Raw genomic sequence first — 16,617 nt, forward strand, 5'->3', positions numbered from 1 at the left:
CAACTGGAAATACGCTTAGAGGCAGAGTGAACCTATTTTAGAGTTACATTTAAATCTTTTCATGAATAATCTCAAAATAGAGTGGCTGCAGTGCTAAACTTGAACATTTTTCCCCAGGTGGATGACAATAACCCAGAAGCACTGGAAAGGAACTTTTAAATTGTAATTACTTTGCAGAGCACTTAAGGAGACATTATCTCATTTGAGCACTAGTACCCTGTAAGGCACACATTTCTGGTTTTTTTAGGAATAAATTGGGATTCCCTAGAGGTGATATTGTTGCATCCACGCGACTCCTGAAACAGAATGCTACGGGCACCAGTGGCAGTCACAACAGTTTATTACAATGAGAGGCAAGGCCAACCGATCATGACCAACACTCTTGATAAGAGCGCGGCCTCGAACAGCCGGGGTACAAAGCTTTTAAAGCCGATCACATCGTTTTATCATTACCTGGGAACAGAACAGAGAAACAGTTCCCAGATGAGTTAGAAACAGTTGCCAGATGAGTTAGAAACAGTTGCCAAATGAGGTGATTATTTTAGACTTTCTGCCACTAAGTTGCAACCAGTGGATCTCCTTGACCTTGCCTCTGATGCTTTCTTTGAGCTTTTGTTTTCCTTCATTGGTAAAGCCTGATTTACAAGAGTATGAAACGTGATTTACAAGAGTAAAGTAAGGCTGTTTTCTCTTGACCTTCGGTGTCAGAACAAAGCTGTTATTTTTAAAGCTACATGTTAGCCCTACACTACAATTTAGCCCTGATATTTCCCCCTTTTCTTGCCAGTGAATCAATCCCTTGATTCATCGTTAGGAACTAAGGGGACATCGTGGGACCTAATCATCATAATTTTTATTTCACCAACTCGCCTCTTGACTGACCAATTGATTATGCATGGGCCAATGGTTAACCCAAAAGTAACAATAGCAGTGGCCCAGCTATGGCGGTGAGCAGTGACGTGAGCCAGGGGGACCAAGAGAATAAACTCCAATACCAATTATTTCTGGCCTCCCTGGCACGTTCCCTATTATCGCTGACCAAACGGAGAGTGTCTCAGATTACTCCGGAATTGTTGGCATAAAAACAGCGCGTTTCTCTGAGGGCCACACAGAGAAGAGTAAATCAAGTCCTCTTCTGTTTTGTAATACAACCTTGGCTAAAGAGTCTACTTGGTGTTCCAGCCGAGAAATTGAAATTTCCAAGTAGCCTAGGTCTCGGTCTACTTGCTCGCTTATAGTTTTGAAATTTTGATCCCCCACAATGAGTCCAGCAGTTCCAATAGCTGTGGATCCTGCAATTCCCAGTCCCACTAGGAGTGGAATGAGGACTGGTGCTGCCTTTTTCACCCTGGAATGTCCTTCGAACAGAAGTAAATGTTCTTCTCTCCCTGCTTCTTCGCTATATAGGTATATTTGTGGGAGAATATGAACTAGGATACAAATCTCTCGGGTGCCAACCCCAATGTATGTGGCTGCAATGCAGGAGGTAATTCCTGATGAGCAAGCAAACCAGGCTCCAGTAAGGGCTTGGTATGCTACATTTTGGGGGGCTATCAGTATCTGATCTACTTGGAATATACACTTCTGCATAAGAGTTTTTGTAAAGGGAGGTATGCCAATTATATTCTTGGGACACTATGCACCAACCCTGCCCTTGGAGGTCTCCTAAGGTTAAAATTGGTCGTGAACCCCAAGGGCATAATGTCATGCTTGGATTTAGCAATTTTATGACATGCTTTTCTATGTCTTGTCCAATGCTGGCATTTGTAGCCACTCTCACATAATATGGGGGTTTAGGGTTTAAACACAGCCAACAATATTGTACAATCTCGGTGTGAGATGAATGTAGCCAAGCATACATAGAATCTACTACATCTAGCCAGTGCGTCTCATGGGAGAAAGGGTTCTGGATATGACCTGTTGTTGGTAATTCTGACTTTGTGGGGGCACCTGATCGTTGGGTAGGTTGGGAAGGGACAGTCGGAAAGAGCGGGGGGTGTAAAATCATGTCCTTGTTTGGCCCTACTGGATTGGGTGGAGTTTTTCTTTTAACCCTTTGTATAGTAAAGGAAACGCCCTTGTCATCTCCTGGAGCATACATTCTGAGAACCCCAAGTGTGTCTAGTGTCCCAGGAAGAGGAAAGATTACTGGAACTAGAAACCTTTTTTAAACATTTTTGTTGGGTTACATTTTCCTTGAGTCTTACGTTTGGGATCTGGAGTTCTAAGGCGGGTGATTAAGCAGTCATGGCCCTGTCCTGCCAGCCAGGGAGCCAGCGTTTCACAACCCCGTTTTGCACAATGGTATTGGCCTTTTCCTTCACATTCAACCTTTCTATTTTCAGGGCAACTGTATAACCCTGGTAGGTTAGCCGATTTTTGTTCTTGATCCCTGTGTCCACATCCATAGGTAACCACATAAGGGTTTTCGGGGACCAGAGGAGTGGAGCCCGTTGGCTGTTTATAATTAGTAATTAAAGTCTCCCATGAGTCCTCCACCAAGTCACAGAAATCAAACAAAAAACAAGACACAGTGGAAGAGGTATTAGATGCTATCACCTTCCCCGTGACAGTGTCCCTGAGTTCCCATTGGTATGGCCAAAAAGATAGGGGATGCAATTCCATACAGTCCCCCCCCCACTTATTATACAAACCCAGACAATTATTATTATGCCCGCATCAGTCTTAGCTTTAAAGGATCCTCTGGGTGCCTTTGGACCTTCCATTGCTGTTCGTTGTCTGGTTTCGTATCAGTCTGGGGTGTTCCCGCCTTTACGCAGTTTTTCTTAAACTGAGAGTGATGAATCCAGGTTCCGACACCATCTACCTTCACGGCCGTGGGCATAGGATCATGGTGTGCGGTCCTTTCCAGTGCAGCTCCAGGGTTTTAGGCTTGTGCCTCTTGACCCAGACTAAGTCTCCTGGTTGAAAGGGGTGAGGAAGAACAGGAGGATGAGTGAAGGCTTCTTTCAAGGCCCTGGTTATTTCCTTTTGTACATGTTGCAGGGCCATTAGTGAAGCCAGCAAATGGTCCTGTTCCAGTTGTTCCATTACGTCGTCTCCTAGCCTCGGCAGGATAGGTGGAGGTCTGCCAAATAAAATTTCATAAGGGGAAAATCCCTTGACAAATGGAGTACAACGTGCTCGCAAAAGGGCAAAAGGCAGGACATCAACCCAATTTTCACCTGTCTCAAGGGACAATTTGGTTAAGGTCTCTTTTAGGGTCCGATTCATCCTTTCTACTTGAGCTGGGCTCTGAGGTCTATACGTACAGTGTAATTTTCCAATTTACTCCCAATGCCCGGGCTAGACCCTGGGACACCTGCACCGTGAAGGCCGGGCCATTGTCCGATCCTATGCTCAGAGGCAGCCCGAATCTAGGAATTATTTCATTTAATCATTTCTTAACTGGGAACGCCTCGACCCACCTGGAGAAGGTGTCTACAAAAACAAGCAGGTATTTATATCCGTATTTCCCTGGTTTAATTTCAGTAAAATCTACTTCCCCAAACAAGCCTGGTTCAGTTCCTCTATCTTTTTTAGCTTCTGAAACCTTCTTACTTGCACCCTGATTTACTTGGGCGCAACTTACACACCTTTCAACCATCTCTTCAATCTCTTTTCCCAGCCCTTGCGCCCTGAAATTTTTCCGCACTAATTCCGCCATCTTGGTTTTCCCAGATGATTCCCTTTGGTGGAGTTGACACATCATGCGCGGCCCGAGTGCCATGGGTAAGAGTATCTTACCTTCAGGATGCTGAAACCACTTTCGTCCTGGTATCATACTTCCCCCTTTTCTTGAAACCCACTCCAAATCTTTAGGAGTGTAACTGGGCTCCTCCAGTGGAAGCAAAGGCTCTGTCAAGATCGGTATCTCCAAGGCACTTTTACTTTTAGTTAGGGCAGCTTCTCAGGCTGCTGCATCAGCCCGGAGGTTTCCAACTGCTTCTAGGGAGTCACCTTTTTGATGTCCCAGGCAGTGAATGCCAGCTTTGCAGGTTCCCAGATGGCTGCTAGAAGATCTAAAATTTCAGCTTTATTTTTGATGTCCTTGACTTCCGCCATGAGGAGCCCGTGCTCTTGATAAATGGATCCGTGTGCATGCGTGGTTGCAAAAGCATAGCGGCTGTCCATATAAATATTAACTGACTTGTTTCTTCTGAGTTTTAGGGCTTTTGTTAGCGCGATGAGCTCTGCGCCCTGGGCTGAAGTTCCTGGGGGAAGGGTCTGTTGCCATAAAACCTCGCGGTCTGTTGTCACTGCAGCACCGGCATGCCTTTGCACTTGAAACACAAAACTACTGCCATCTGAAAACATGCTATCAGGGTCCTGTAAGGGAACATCTGTAATATCGGAGCGGAGGGATGAGATCGTCGCCAAGGTTTCTGGGCAAGAGTGCAGAGGCGGACCTTGTCCTTTGGGCAGCAAAGTGGCTGGGTTTAAGGCTGTGGGGGCACAAAAACGTATTTGGGGCTGGTCGAGTAGCAATGCTTGATATTGGGTAATCCGAGCATTTGACAGCCATCGCTCTGGGGGAGCCCGCAGTAAAGCCTCCACTTCATGGGGTCCCATGACAGACAATGCTTGCCCCAAGGTTAGTTTGCGTCTTTAGGAGTGTGGTGGCGGCAATTTGTCAAATGCATGGGGGCCACCCGGAAGCAACTGGGTCCAGACGTTTGGATAAATAGGCCACCAGTCAGGGCCAAGGTCCCAGGCGCTGAGTCAGAACTCCTTTGGCTACCCCCCTTTTTTGGCTACAAACAAATGGAATGGCTTGGTGGGATCTGGCAGGGCCAAGGCTGGTGGGGTCATGAGAGCATCTCATAAGGCTTAGAAGGCTTTAGTTTGAGTCTCCCCCCATGTGAAGGACTCTGGAGACCCCTTGAGAGTGGCATACGAAGGGGCTGCCAGTTCAGCAAAGCCAGGTATCCATAGTCTGCAGTAGCCTGCTGCCCCCAGGAACTCGCGAACTTGTTTGCGAGTTTTAAGCTGAGGAATATCGAATATAGCCCGAATTCTTTGTTCACCGAGATAGTGCTTACCTTTTTTAAGGTTGTGACCTAAATAAGTCACTGCAATATGACAGATCTGTGCTTTTCTGGCTGACACCTGGTACCCCAGTTTTTGCAGAAGACTCAAGAGTTCTTTGGTGGCTCTCAGGCATTTTAAATGAGAAGGGGCCACCAACAAGATATCATCAACATATTGCAGTAGAGTTACCTGGGGGTTGGAGATTCAAAATGGCTCTAAATCCTGGTGCAGGGCCTCATTAAAAAGAGTAGGAGAATTTTTAGATCCCTGGGGGTGTCGAGTCCAAGTGAGCTGTCTGCTTTTCCCTCTTCAGGATCAGTCCATTCAAATGCAAATAGTGGCTGGCTTTGTGGGGCCAGTGGGATGGCAAAAAAGGCATCTTTTAAGTCCAGAAATGTATAATACACCTGAGAAGAGGGAAGCTAACTAAGGAGAGTATAAGGGTTGGGTACAATGGAATGAATGTCCATTACCCTGGTGTTTACTGCTGTTAGGTCCTGAACTGGCCGGAAATCGGATGAATAAGGCTTCCAGACAGGGAGAAGCAGAGTGTTCCGTGGCGACTTGCATGGGATCAAAATGCCAGAGTTGCACAAACGCTTGATGTGAATGACGATTCCCCGCCTAGCTTCCTGGGACATGGGATAATGTTTTAGTCTTACCAGAAGTGCAGATGCCTTAAGTTCCACTATTATGGGAGCTTGATGAATCCCCAGCCCAGGTGGATTGGTCTCGGCCCATACCTGGGGGAAGTCTACCTGGAGGCTTATAAGGAGGGGATCAACTGCATGGACATTTTTATCACTCACCGGAGTGAGCAGGCCCTCTTCCCCAAGTGGCACAGTCACCATTACTGTTGTTGGGCCATCCTGGCCTTTAATATGCATACCCCCTTCAGTGAATTTCAAACTGCAGCAGGTCTCTACCTAGTAATCCAGGGTAGGGACATTCAGGTATGAATAGGAAAGAATGTGTAACGATTTTATGGCCTAAATCTACTTGTCATTCAGTGGTCCATTTACAAGTCTGGGACCCAGTTGCTCCTTGCACCAGGGTTGCTCCTTGCCTGGTGGGGCCAGGATCTTGTTTTAGAACTGAAATGTTGCCCCAGTGTCCACCAAGAAGGTCTTAGGTTGGCCCCCTATATTAACAGTAACCAACGGCTCAGAAGTGGGCTACCGAGCCGCGGCCCTGTCAGTTGGAATCGACTCCCATTACAGATACCTGGAGTGGCCGAGTTTTGCGTGGGGCTAAGTTGGGGCAATCCTTTTTCCAGTGTCCCTCTTGTTTGCAATATGCACATTGGTTTTTTCCTAGTGGCGCTTTAACCCTTTGTCTTTTTTCTTTTGCCCAGACCAGAATTCTTTGGACGTTCTGGGTCCTCTTCCCCGCGGGCATCCAGGACAGCCGCTACCACCCTAGTCAATTTTTTTTTGTCTTTCTTCCTGAGAATCCCTATTGTTAAAAACTTTTTGGGCTATTTAAACTAACTCAAGTAAATTTTTTCCTTCAAACCCATCTAATTTTTGTAACTTTTTCCTAATGTCTGGGGCCTTTGTAAGACAAAGGCCAGGTTTAATGCCCTTCTATTTTCAGGTGCCTCAGGGTCAATAGGGGTAAAGGTGCGGTACGTCTCCATGAGCCTTTCTAAGAAGGCTGAGGGGGCTTTCCTCGGCCCCCTGAACTACTGTTACCTTAGACATGTTTGTGGGCCAGCGGGAGGCCACTGGGAGACCTCCCAGTAGAGTCTGGTGAAATAAGGTCAATGATCGCCTACCGTGAGGAGTGTTTCAGTCCCAATTTTCAGGATGTGAGGAGGGAAAAACTTCCTCAAGTACAGCGGGATCCTCGGTAGGTTGCCCGTTTGTCCCCATCACTAATTTCTGGGCCTCGTGATGGATCTTATCTCTTTCCTCAGTGGTGAAGAGAACCTGCAAGAACTGCTGGCAGTCATCCCAGGTTGGCTGATGGGTCACAAATATAGTTTCAAGAAGAGAAATTAATGTTTGGGGTCTCTCTGAGAATGAGGGGTTTTGAAGTTTCCAATTATAAAGGTCGCTAGTGGAGAAGAGTACATAAGTCATAAAGGGTCGGACATCACCCTGCAAGGGGTGGCCCTGGAAGAAGGGGCAGGGCAGTGGGAGTGGGATGGAATTCCGGGAGTCCCTGAGCGGGTGTGAGACGGGCTCAGGGGAGTGTCCCAACTTGGGCTTGCCTCCTGATCTGAAGCATCTTGACTTGTATTCTTTGAGCGAGAACTATAGGGCGGCGGGTGGTTTCTTCTTCCTCTGGTGCAGGTGATAGAGGAAGCGGCCACCTAGTCCCATCAAGATTCTTATTCTGAGCTCCAAATGGGCAGCCTTTGAGTTATAAAGCCTGTACTTTAGGGAGGCAAGGGGGAAGGGGAAGGAGAAGTTTTAACCAATCTGGAGGGTTTTCAATGAGGGTCCTTCATGCCTCAATGTATGGAATATGGTCTTCGTGCCTAGAAAAGACAATATCATGAACCTTATATACCAAAGTAAGGTCAAAGTTCCCCTGTGGAGGCGATTCGACTTGAAAGCTGGTCCATTCCACCTCACAGAGAGTTCGAAGGACTGGCTTCTTAACGTGGAGGCCAAAAACTGAGACAGCTCTCCTATAGTCCTAGAAATGAGTTAGTATGAGACTCTGATTTTGACCAATGACAAAGGCAAAACTGACAGGGACGCACAGTCAACAGGAAGAGGACAAGACACGAAGACAACACAGTTTGAGATCTCAAGGCCAGTAGGCCGTGGCAGTCACCTGAAAAATAGGATCTTTCTTGACAAAAACCAAATCAAATGGGGTCCATTGGTGTCCCGGTAGCATCCCTGACTCCGGGTCTATAGGCGCATCCGACAGACCCTCCTGAGTCATTCAAATGGTGCGCCCCAAGAATCCCTTACCTCTCCCAATCCCAAGCTTCCTCCCAGGGGTTGGTGGAGCAATCTGAGGAAGAGCCTTATTTCAGACCTTTAACTTTCCCGGCCAATGCACCAAATGTTGCATCCATATGACTCCTGAAACAGAATGCTAGGGGCACCAGTGACAGTCACAACAAAGTCTATTACAATGAGAGGCAAGGCCGACCTATCGGGACCAACACTCTTGATAAGAATGCGGCCTCGAACAACCGGGGTACAGGGTTTTTAAAGCTGATCACATCGTTTTATCATTACCTGGGGACAGAACAGAGAAACAGTTCCCAGATGAGAGTTGCCAGATGTGTTAGAAACAGTTGCCAAATGAGGTGATTATTTTAGACTTTCTGCCACTAAGTTGCAACCAGTGGATCTCCTTGACCTTGCCTCTGATGCTTTCTCTGAGCTTTTGTTTTCCTTCATTGGTAAAGCCTGATTTACAAGAGTATGAAATGTGATTTGCAAGAGTAAAGCAAGGCTGTTATCCCTTCACCTTCAGTGTCAGAACAAAGCTGTTATTTTTCAAGCTCCCTGTTAACCCTACACAATTTAACCCTTACAATATGAATTACCCAAGGTCACATAGCTAATAACCAGTAGAGCAGTGACTCAAACATCTTTGCTACCTGTGACCTTTCCATCATGTTTAAGGATTACTTTCAACAACTGTTATTAAAATCTTCATTTACCAGAGTTCTTTACTAGAAAAAATGAAAATGATCACTGAAGATGAAAACTATTCCAAATATTAAGCCAAGAGATTTATTATAACATGATCTAAACTGGCATCAAATTCCAGAAGATTTCGCCATTAAAAATGCTATAGAAACTCAGTAAAAACCCATTTCTTAACACTACATCTCTGTGATGTGGACATGGAAGTCAAAGTCTTAGAAACACACACACATAAAACAGCAGAAGGTAAAATAATATAGTAATAATGTCATTCATAATCAACATTCTTCTGGGTCTTCCAAGTATACTAAAAATCAAGTTTTTGAAATTTAAAAACCAGTTGTGACACTTCTTTGTGGAAGAGAGAAATTAGAAATTTGTTTGAAAGGTATATATTGTTTTCGACTGTTTCCTTCTAAAACCGCATCTCAAAGTCTTTACTCATTTCATGATAATATCAACTCCCCTACTACTAAAAGTAGAAATATTTCAGCATGTTACTATCAGGGTAAATTCCTATAAGCTGTCTTTTGAAAATCTTTCATGTTCACAGATAATCTCTTAATTTATATCATCCCACCATTTGTATCATCTTCCACCAGTAAATTTACATTAATATATTTTTAAACTTTATACCTAAAAAAAAGTGAATCTGGTCCAAATCATGGGGTGACTCCTAAAACTAGAACCAAATAAGTCTGCCCATTCTTTGGTCTGCCCGTCTGTTTTAAGCTCCATATGCCAGGGTAGCCAAATGGGTCTTTTTTTTTTTTTTTTTATTGTATCAGCTGACAGCTGTGAGCAATCGATCTGTTTCAACCAGCCGAAACCAGATCTGCCTCCCAACTAACACCCCTGCATCTAAAGCTTGTGTTTCTTGGAACAAAATGATGTGTTTATGTAAAAAAAGAAAAATAGAGTCATGTTTTCTTTACTCTCCAGGAGGTGTTTGGTTACCGGACCCAGAATCTTCGCAGAGCCCTGTGCCTTATAACAACCATGCTGACATGTGGGGTTCTTCTGCTGGTGTTCTACTGGAAGCCCCAGTGGAGAGTGTGGGCTAATTGCAACCCATGCCCTTTGCAAGAAGCAGACACTGTTTTGCTAAGAACAACGGTAAGTGCCCTTCAGCATTGCATTGGTGGTGCCACCAATGCCTGGCTGGTGTTCCAGAGATCTTTCTTTGCTTGAGTTTTCTTGTCCCCAAGTAGATGGCAATAGTATCCTGGAACTTGACCTCTCTTACTTTGACTCAGGAAGGAAGGACATTTCCTCCATGTCACTCTGGGGAAATGACTACTATGTCAGGCTAATTTTCAGTTTCCTTAGCCATTACACGAGTAGTGGCTGTTGGTATTACAACACTTAAAGACATAACACAGGAAGGATGTATTTTTAGATATTTTTCAGTTTTTTTAGAATACAAATTTTGAGGGGAAGTAGAGATTTTAAACGCTTAAATGTCATGTTAAGATAGCCAGAAGCTGTTTTCTTCATAAAAAAAACTTTCCTGTGAAGTGTGTCTTTTCATTCTCTAGCACAGTGGTTCTCAAATTAGTTGGAGGGCTCCTTAGCACAGACTGCTGACCTCACCCCAGAATTTTTGACTTAGTAGGCTTATGGTAGGGCTGAGAATTTGCATTTTTAGCAAGTTTCAAGCTAATGCTGATCCTCTTGTCTGTAGCCCAAACTTTGAGAATCTCTGGTCTAGGTAGGTATTTGGTTGATTGAGTGACTTATTGAATAAATAGTATTTGAGAATTTCATGGGCTGGATTGATTTCTCTAGGATGAATTCCAAAGATATACGAGGAAGAAGGTTATATGCCTCTACTTAGCGACACTGAAGTTTCCTATAAGCAAGAACCCAGAAGAACCCCTGGTGGCTGACCGCCACTCTGTCATTAACCATGCGGTATTGAAGCCAGAATTAAAAGTAAGCAATTTTGAGCACAATGTTATGGCATGTCTTTGCTAAAAAAGAATACTGCAAATGTTTATTGGAGGAAAGTTCTGAATGTCATGCTGCTGGGCTGGGAATTACAACAGTGTGTCAAGGCAAGTGAGGCTGCTGGGCTGGGAATTACAACAATGTATCAAGGCAAGTGAGAGCTGCGTGGGGACCCCTACCAAGAAGCCCTCACCTCCCCTGACGGGCTTTACTTGGTGAATGACATCTGTTCTATCACATTTGTAATTGCAGCTGCGATATATCCAAGTGCGGAAAATCAGGTATGTTTGGGACTACTTGGAGAAGAGGTTTCAGAAAGTCGGGTAAGTCTTTTTCTCAGCATTCATCAGGATATAAGGGAGGAACCGGATTTGTTGGGTGCCACGAACTAAGGTATGCTTCTTGTCCTGACCACACCCTAGCCTGCTGGAAGACAGCAACTCCTGCTATGATATCCACCACACGTTTGGACTGGGCCTGACCAGTGAAGAGCAAGAGGTCAGGTAGGGTTTGTGATACTTCCTGAGAGTAAACTCGGCCGTCAGAAATTGAAATATCAAATGGCTTATGATCAGTGAGCTATTGGCATAATGCTTCATCAGCTTCATTTAATTCCAGTTTATTTACCAGCAACAGAGACAAATTTTAAGTTGTTTTCATCGCAGGCAAACTTATTAAAAAAACAAGAGTCCAAAAGAACATTGCAGGCATATAATATTTGGTCTTTTCTTTCAGGATTGTAAAATAGTCTCGTCTGTGTTGTTGTTTTCATTCTTTCCTTAAAAAGCCTTGAGTCATTTCATAGACATCTGATTTGTCATCCTCTAAATCCTTGGAGAGGCAGAAAGACAATATTATGATTAATTTTCCTATGAAGAAACAGCCTGGAGATGAGGATTTTGTTTGCTCAGGTAGTTGTGTCATTCATAACACCTAGAAAGAACAGTGCCTGATTCATTGACGCTCAACAGATATTTGTGGAATGAATGAATACACGAATGCATTCATTAATCTATTGACCGAATGCCTTTACTAGGCTAAGCACTTTGCAAGCACTAAAGATCTAAGGATAAATAAGGCTTACTCATTACCCCAGAGACATTCACTAACTATTGGGAAAGAATAGTGGTACAATTGTGAGAATATCTATAAATGCACAGAGATTAGGACATAATAGTATAGTAGTACCATAAAAATGCTTTTGCTACTTATTAACCCATAGCGATTTTGAGTCTCTGCTTCCCTCATCTGTAATTTGAAATAGTGAATGCTGGTGAGTCTGAAAGTAAACCATTGCAAGTCTTCCCCAGAATCCTAATAATTACCTTCATTTCTCGCCCATTTTCAGGACCTATCCTGCCCGACCTTCCTCACAGTCTATAAGAAACACAAATTCTCCAGCTAAGAAGCATTCTGGTACATAAAATACAGGTTCTTGGGCTCCACCCTCATAATTTTCATTTAGTAAGTAGGAACTAAGGGTAGCAGTGAGAGCAGAAACTGCATTTTTAGCAAACCCTTGCTCCGACGATTCATATGCGCACCAACTCTGAGAATTACCGATTTTTAAACTTTTCTCCTGCTGAATGAAAAATGACAACAAAAATGAACAAGGCATCATCCAGATTCTGACAATATTTGCAAAACGCCTTAGAGATAATATCACTGTATAAGATTTCAGATGTAATGCTGATTACGTTGAAACACAAAATGTTGTCAGAGTCATTAAGAGGGTACTGGTTTCATAGCATTAAGCACCAGACACGTGAAGGATTGAGCTGTTAGGAGGTGTAGTTGATTAACGCAAGTTTACTTCTCCTAGGACACCATTTCTACAGGAAGGATTGCCCTTCACATTTGTCCTTAGCGAGTGCCAAGCTTTACTAAATATCACACATAATTAAATTTAAAGCTGGTCCACACCGTAAAGAACTTGACAATGTAATGAGCAAGACAAAGAGTTTAGTTTCCCAAATGCGAAGGATAGAGGAGATAATCTACATTCAAATACACAGGCAGGTTTTACTCATGGGTTTTTCTAGGTGGACAGTAAAGAGAGTGAATAGAATGTGAAGTTCTCCTCCACCCGCCCCCATCATTTTTTATTTTTTATTTTATTTTTTTCCCATCATTTTTTAATGTAAGACTAGGGCTTTTTTTTTTTTTTCAAAACTCAAAATGTGATTGATTGATTGTTTGAGTGATGTCTGATTAAATTCCTAACTGGAGATGAGTTTGCCTTCATGAAAAGCAAGGATGCAACATGAGAAATGAAGGAGGATACTGAGAACTCCTTGATGACAAAAAGCCACAAAGTCTAAATACAGCTTTCTCTTCAGGCTTCCCAGAAACCAGGCAAAGAGGGAAAATGGACACATTTATGTGGTCACCTTTTTGGTAGCAAAAAAGCAAATCAGGACATCAGGAGAGACAACATCCTGAAGAGAAATTTTCAGAAGGCCTTGGGAAGAAAAATATTCCAAGAGGTTCCCCGCTCCTATCTTCACTCATTCATGAACTGGATGCCACTTTCTCACTGCCTGTCGTAGATAGGTCCACAGGGACTTGAGGCAATTCTCTTATCTCACAGAAACAGGGAAAACCACACCTACCTTACCCCCATCCATCCAATAGTCTTAGGACAGTTGTGCACCTCCTCATTTTCTTTTCACTTAATGCCCTGCTCCTGCTTCCTTTGTTTACCCTCCTGAAGTAGAAGGAGAAATGTTTGGTGGTCAAGGCAGCTCTTAACGTGGGCCCCAGACCAGTCACCCTGTTGGTAACCCAGCTCTCTGGAAGAAGAAAAGCTTGGATGGGGAGAGTCTGCCAAATTCTATCGTGGGAAAAACAACAGCTATTGCTGATTTCAAGCCACCAACGTGACATCACTGAATGTGGAGCTTGGAAGAGATGTTCCCTGTCAGTTTGGGTATACTTCAGGGCCGAACTTAATTCTCAACGTCTGTCACCTGACTGGGAAAAAAGGGCATGCCTGTGAGTACCAGAGGAAAGGAATCTTGAGTCACAGGCAGCAAACCCAGCAGCACACGCTGTTTGACCTCTCTGTCTCCCAGCATCTCTGCACCTCAGTGTTTTCACACATGGAGTCAGAAGACCCTAGTTTGTGTCCTCTGGGATCCATGCAAATCATTGCAGTAGGAAAGGCGCGGCTTGGAAATCAGACAAACTTGGGCTGAGCTCTGTTACACCTTAGATTCAGGAAACGTCATGCACATTGCACCATCAGTGCTCACGGAGTGTGAGGTGGAGTCGTGGAGCCCACGGTGTGACACCTGGATCCGCTTATTTCCTGCTCTTGTGGCTCTGGGGGAGTTACTGAGTTTATCTGAACTTCAGTTTCCTTTATAATAAAGATGATAATATGAAACCTCATAGAGGTAATGTGATGATTACAGGAGATAATACGTATAAAAGACTAAGAGTTGCATTGTCACAATTAATACTAGATATGGGTACCTTTGGCAGAACACACACGATGAATAGTTTTTCCCATTGGCAAAATGGGAGATATTAGCCCTTTCCTCTAGACCGTTGTGACAAACGAGAGAATCTTGTGTGAGAACGCTGTAGATTGTCAGATGCTGTACAAACATAAGGGCCTCTTACTGGAATGTACTCATGTGTGGATTAGCAAAGTGTTAGATGTGAAGACCATATATCATCTTCTAGTTTGTTGGCTCATTCATTCATGAATTTATTTTCATATACTAAGGGCCTGTCCTAGGTGCTGAAGAGACCAAGGTAAGATATATATGATCCCGAACATCAAGAGCAATCTAGAATGCCCGAGAATTCTAGAAACATAGTCACATCTGGGTCTTGTTAGGTGTTCTCAGAATGTGATTGAATTGTTTAAAAATAACTCAACATGCCTTTCTAACTGCATTTTGATTCTTGAGTTGCATTAAGGTTTTTTTTTTAACTAGAAAAACAACTTTGTCCATCATGCACTTTCATTTTAAAACTATGTTAATATTTTAGGATGTGTACATTAATATTTTTTGATTAAAGGCACAAAGAGCCTTAATGGTAGAGAAGTGACTTTTGCCTAGTTTGGTTGTACTCACTTATCAATGTGGTTTTATTTTTATTTATTTTTATTTTTTAATTTTTTTTAAATATGAAATTTATTGCCAGACTGATTTCCATAAAACACCCAGTGCTCATCCCAAAAGATGCCCTCTTCAATACCCATCACCCACCCTTTCAATGAGGTTTTAGATTTGGCACTTAATTGGTCATCACTTTCTTACAGAAGATTAGTGTGTGGGCCCAATGCCATTGAGGTAGAAATCCAGCCCATATGGAAGCTGCTTATTAAACAGGTAACTGTTTCATCTATCTTTAAAAAAAACAATTTTTGTTCTTTATTTTTATTTCCTGGTACTCAGGAAATTTTAGGCAACACACGGATATCTGGATATGAACAAAATCTATGGTTCATATAACTTCTTTTTGTTCTTCCCTTCTGTCTTTATGCTTTTCCTGTCTGTGAAAGTTTTTTCCTTTTATTTTATTTTTTTTGATATTTCAATAAATATATTTTTATTCCAAGATTTCTAACTGGTCCTTTTTAAATAACCACTTATTTTAAATTAAAATCCATTAAAAAAATCTCTACCCGTGAGAGACAGATTCATGTTTCATTATTTTCTGTTTTTTTCATTTTAAGTTTTTGATGGGGGTTGTAATGGTGGTGATGGTGGGGTATTATTAATTCTGTGATCTTTTTGATGACTTTATTATTTTTTGTATCAAGTTTATTTATTTATTTATTTATTTAATATATGAGATTTATTGTCAAATTGGTTTCCATACATCACCCAATGCTCATCCCAAAAGATGCCCTCTTCAATACCATCACCCACCCTCCCCTCCCTCCCACCCCCATCAACCCTCAGTTTGTTCTCAGTTTTTAAGAGTCTCTTATGCTTTGGCTCTCTTCCACGCTAACCTCTTTTTTTTTCCCTTCCCCTCCCTCATGGGTTTCTGTTAAGTTTCTCAGGTTCCACATAAGAGTGAAAACATATGGTATCTGTCTTTCTCTGTATGGCTTATTCCACTTAGCATCACACTCTCCAGTTCCATCAAAGTTGCTACAAAGGGCCATGTTTCATTCTTTCTCATTGCCACGTAGTACTCCATTGTGTATATAAACCACAATTTCTTTATCCATTCATCAGTTGATGGACATTTAGGCTCTTTCCATAATTTGGCTATTGTTGAGAGTGCTGCTAGAAACATTGGGGTACAAGTGCCCCTATGCATCAGTACTCCTGTATCCCTTGGGTAAATTCCTAGCAATGCTACTGCTGGGTCATAGGATAGGTTTATTTTTAATTTTTTGAGGAACCTCCACACTGTTCTCCAGAGTGGCTGCACCAGTTTGCATTCCCACCAACAGTGCAAGAGGGTTCCCGTTTCTCCACATCCTCTCCAGCATCTATAGTTTCCTGATTTGTTCATTTTGGCCACTCTGACTGACGTGAGGTGATATCTGAGTGTGGTTTTGATTTGTATTTCCCTGATGAGGAACGACATTGAGCATCTTTTCATGTGCCTGTTGGCCATCTGGATGTCTTCTTCAGAGAAGTGTCTATTCATGTTTTCTGTCCATTTCTTCACTGGGAAATTTTTTTGGGGGGGTGTGGAGTTCAGTGAGCTCTTTACAGATTTTGGATACTAGCCCTTTGTCCGATATGTCATTTGCAAATATCTTTTCCCATTCTGCTGGTTGCCTTTTAGTTTTGTTGATTGTTTCCTTTGCTGTGCAGAAGCTTTTTATCTTCATAAGGTCCCAGTAGTTCATTTTTGCTTTTAATTCCCTTGCCTTTGGGGATGTGTCAAGTAAGAAATTGCTATGGCTGAGGTCAGAGGGGGGCTTTTCCTGCTTTCTCCTCTGGGGTTTTGATGGTTTCCTGCCTCACATTCAAGTCCTTTATCCATTTTGAGTTTATTTTTGTGAATGGTGTGAGAAAGTGGTCTAGTTTCAACC

General features: G+C 43.0%; 1 protein-coding gene across 2 annotated transcripts in view; it reads left to right on the forward strand.

Annotated features, from left to right (window-relative positions):
* Positions 1–16,617, forward strand: part of ATP13A5 (ATPase 13A5) — a 114,116-nt gene that overhangs the window by 13,321 nt on the left and 84,178 nt on the right. Inside the window, exons 2-6 of one of the 2 annotated variants that reach the window (XM_040466337.1) lie at positions 9,594–9,767; positions 10,440–10,586; positions 10,854–10,924; positions 11,024–11,104; positions 14,878–14,947. In XM_040466337.1, coding sequence (XP_040322271.1) covers positions 9,594–9,767; positions 10,440–10,586; positions 10,854–10,924; positions 11,024–11,104; positions 14,878–14,947 — 543 coding nt within the window. The remainder of the gene's footprint in view (positions 1–9,593; positions 9,768–10,439; positions 10,587–10,853; positions 10,925–11,023; positions 11,105–14,877; positions 14,948–16,617) is intronic. The other variant, XM_040466336.1, reaches the window with a different exon arrangement.

Source organism: Herpailurus yagouaroundi, unplaced genomic scaffold (assembly GCF_014898765.1).
Source record: "Herpailurus yagouaroundi ecotype Mexico unplaced genomic scaffold, PumYag 571, whole genome shotgun sequence".
Classification (NCBI taxonomy): Eukaryota; Metazoa; Chordata; class Mammalia; order Carnivora; family Felidae; genus Herpailurus; species Herpailurus yagouaroundi.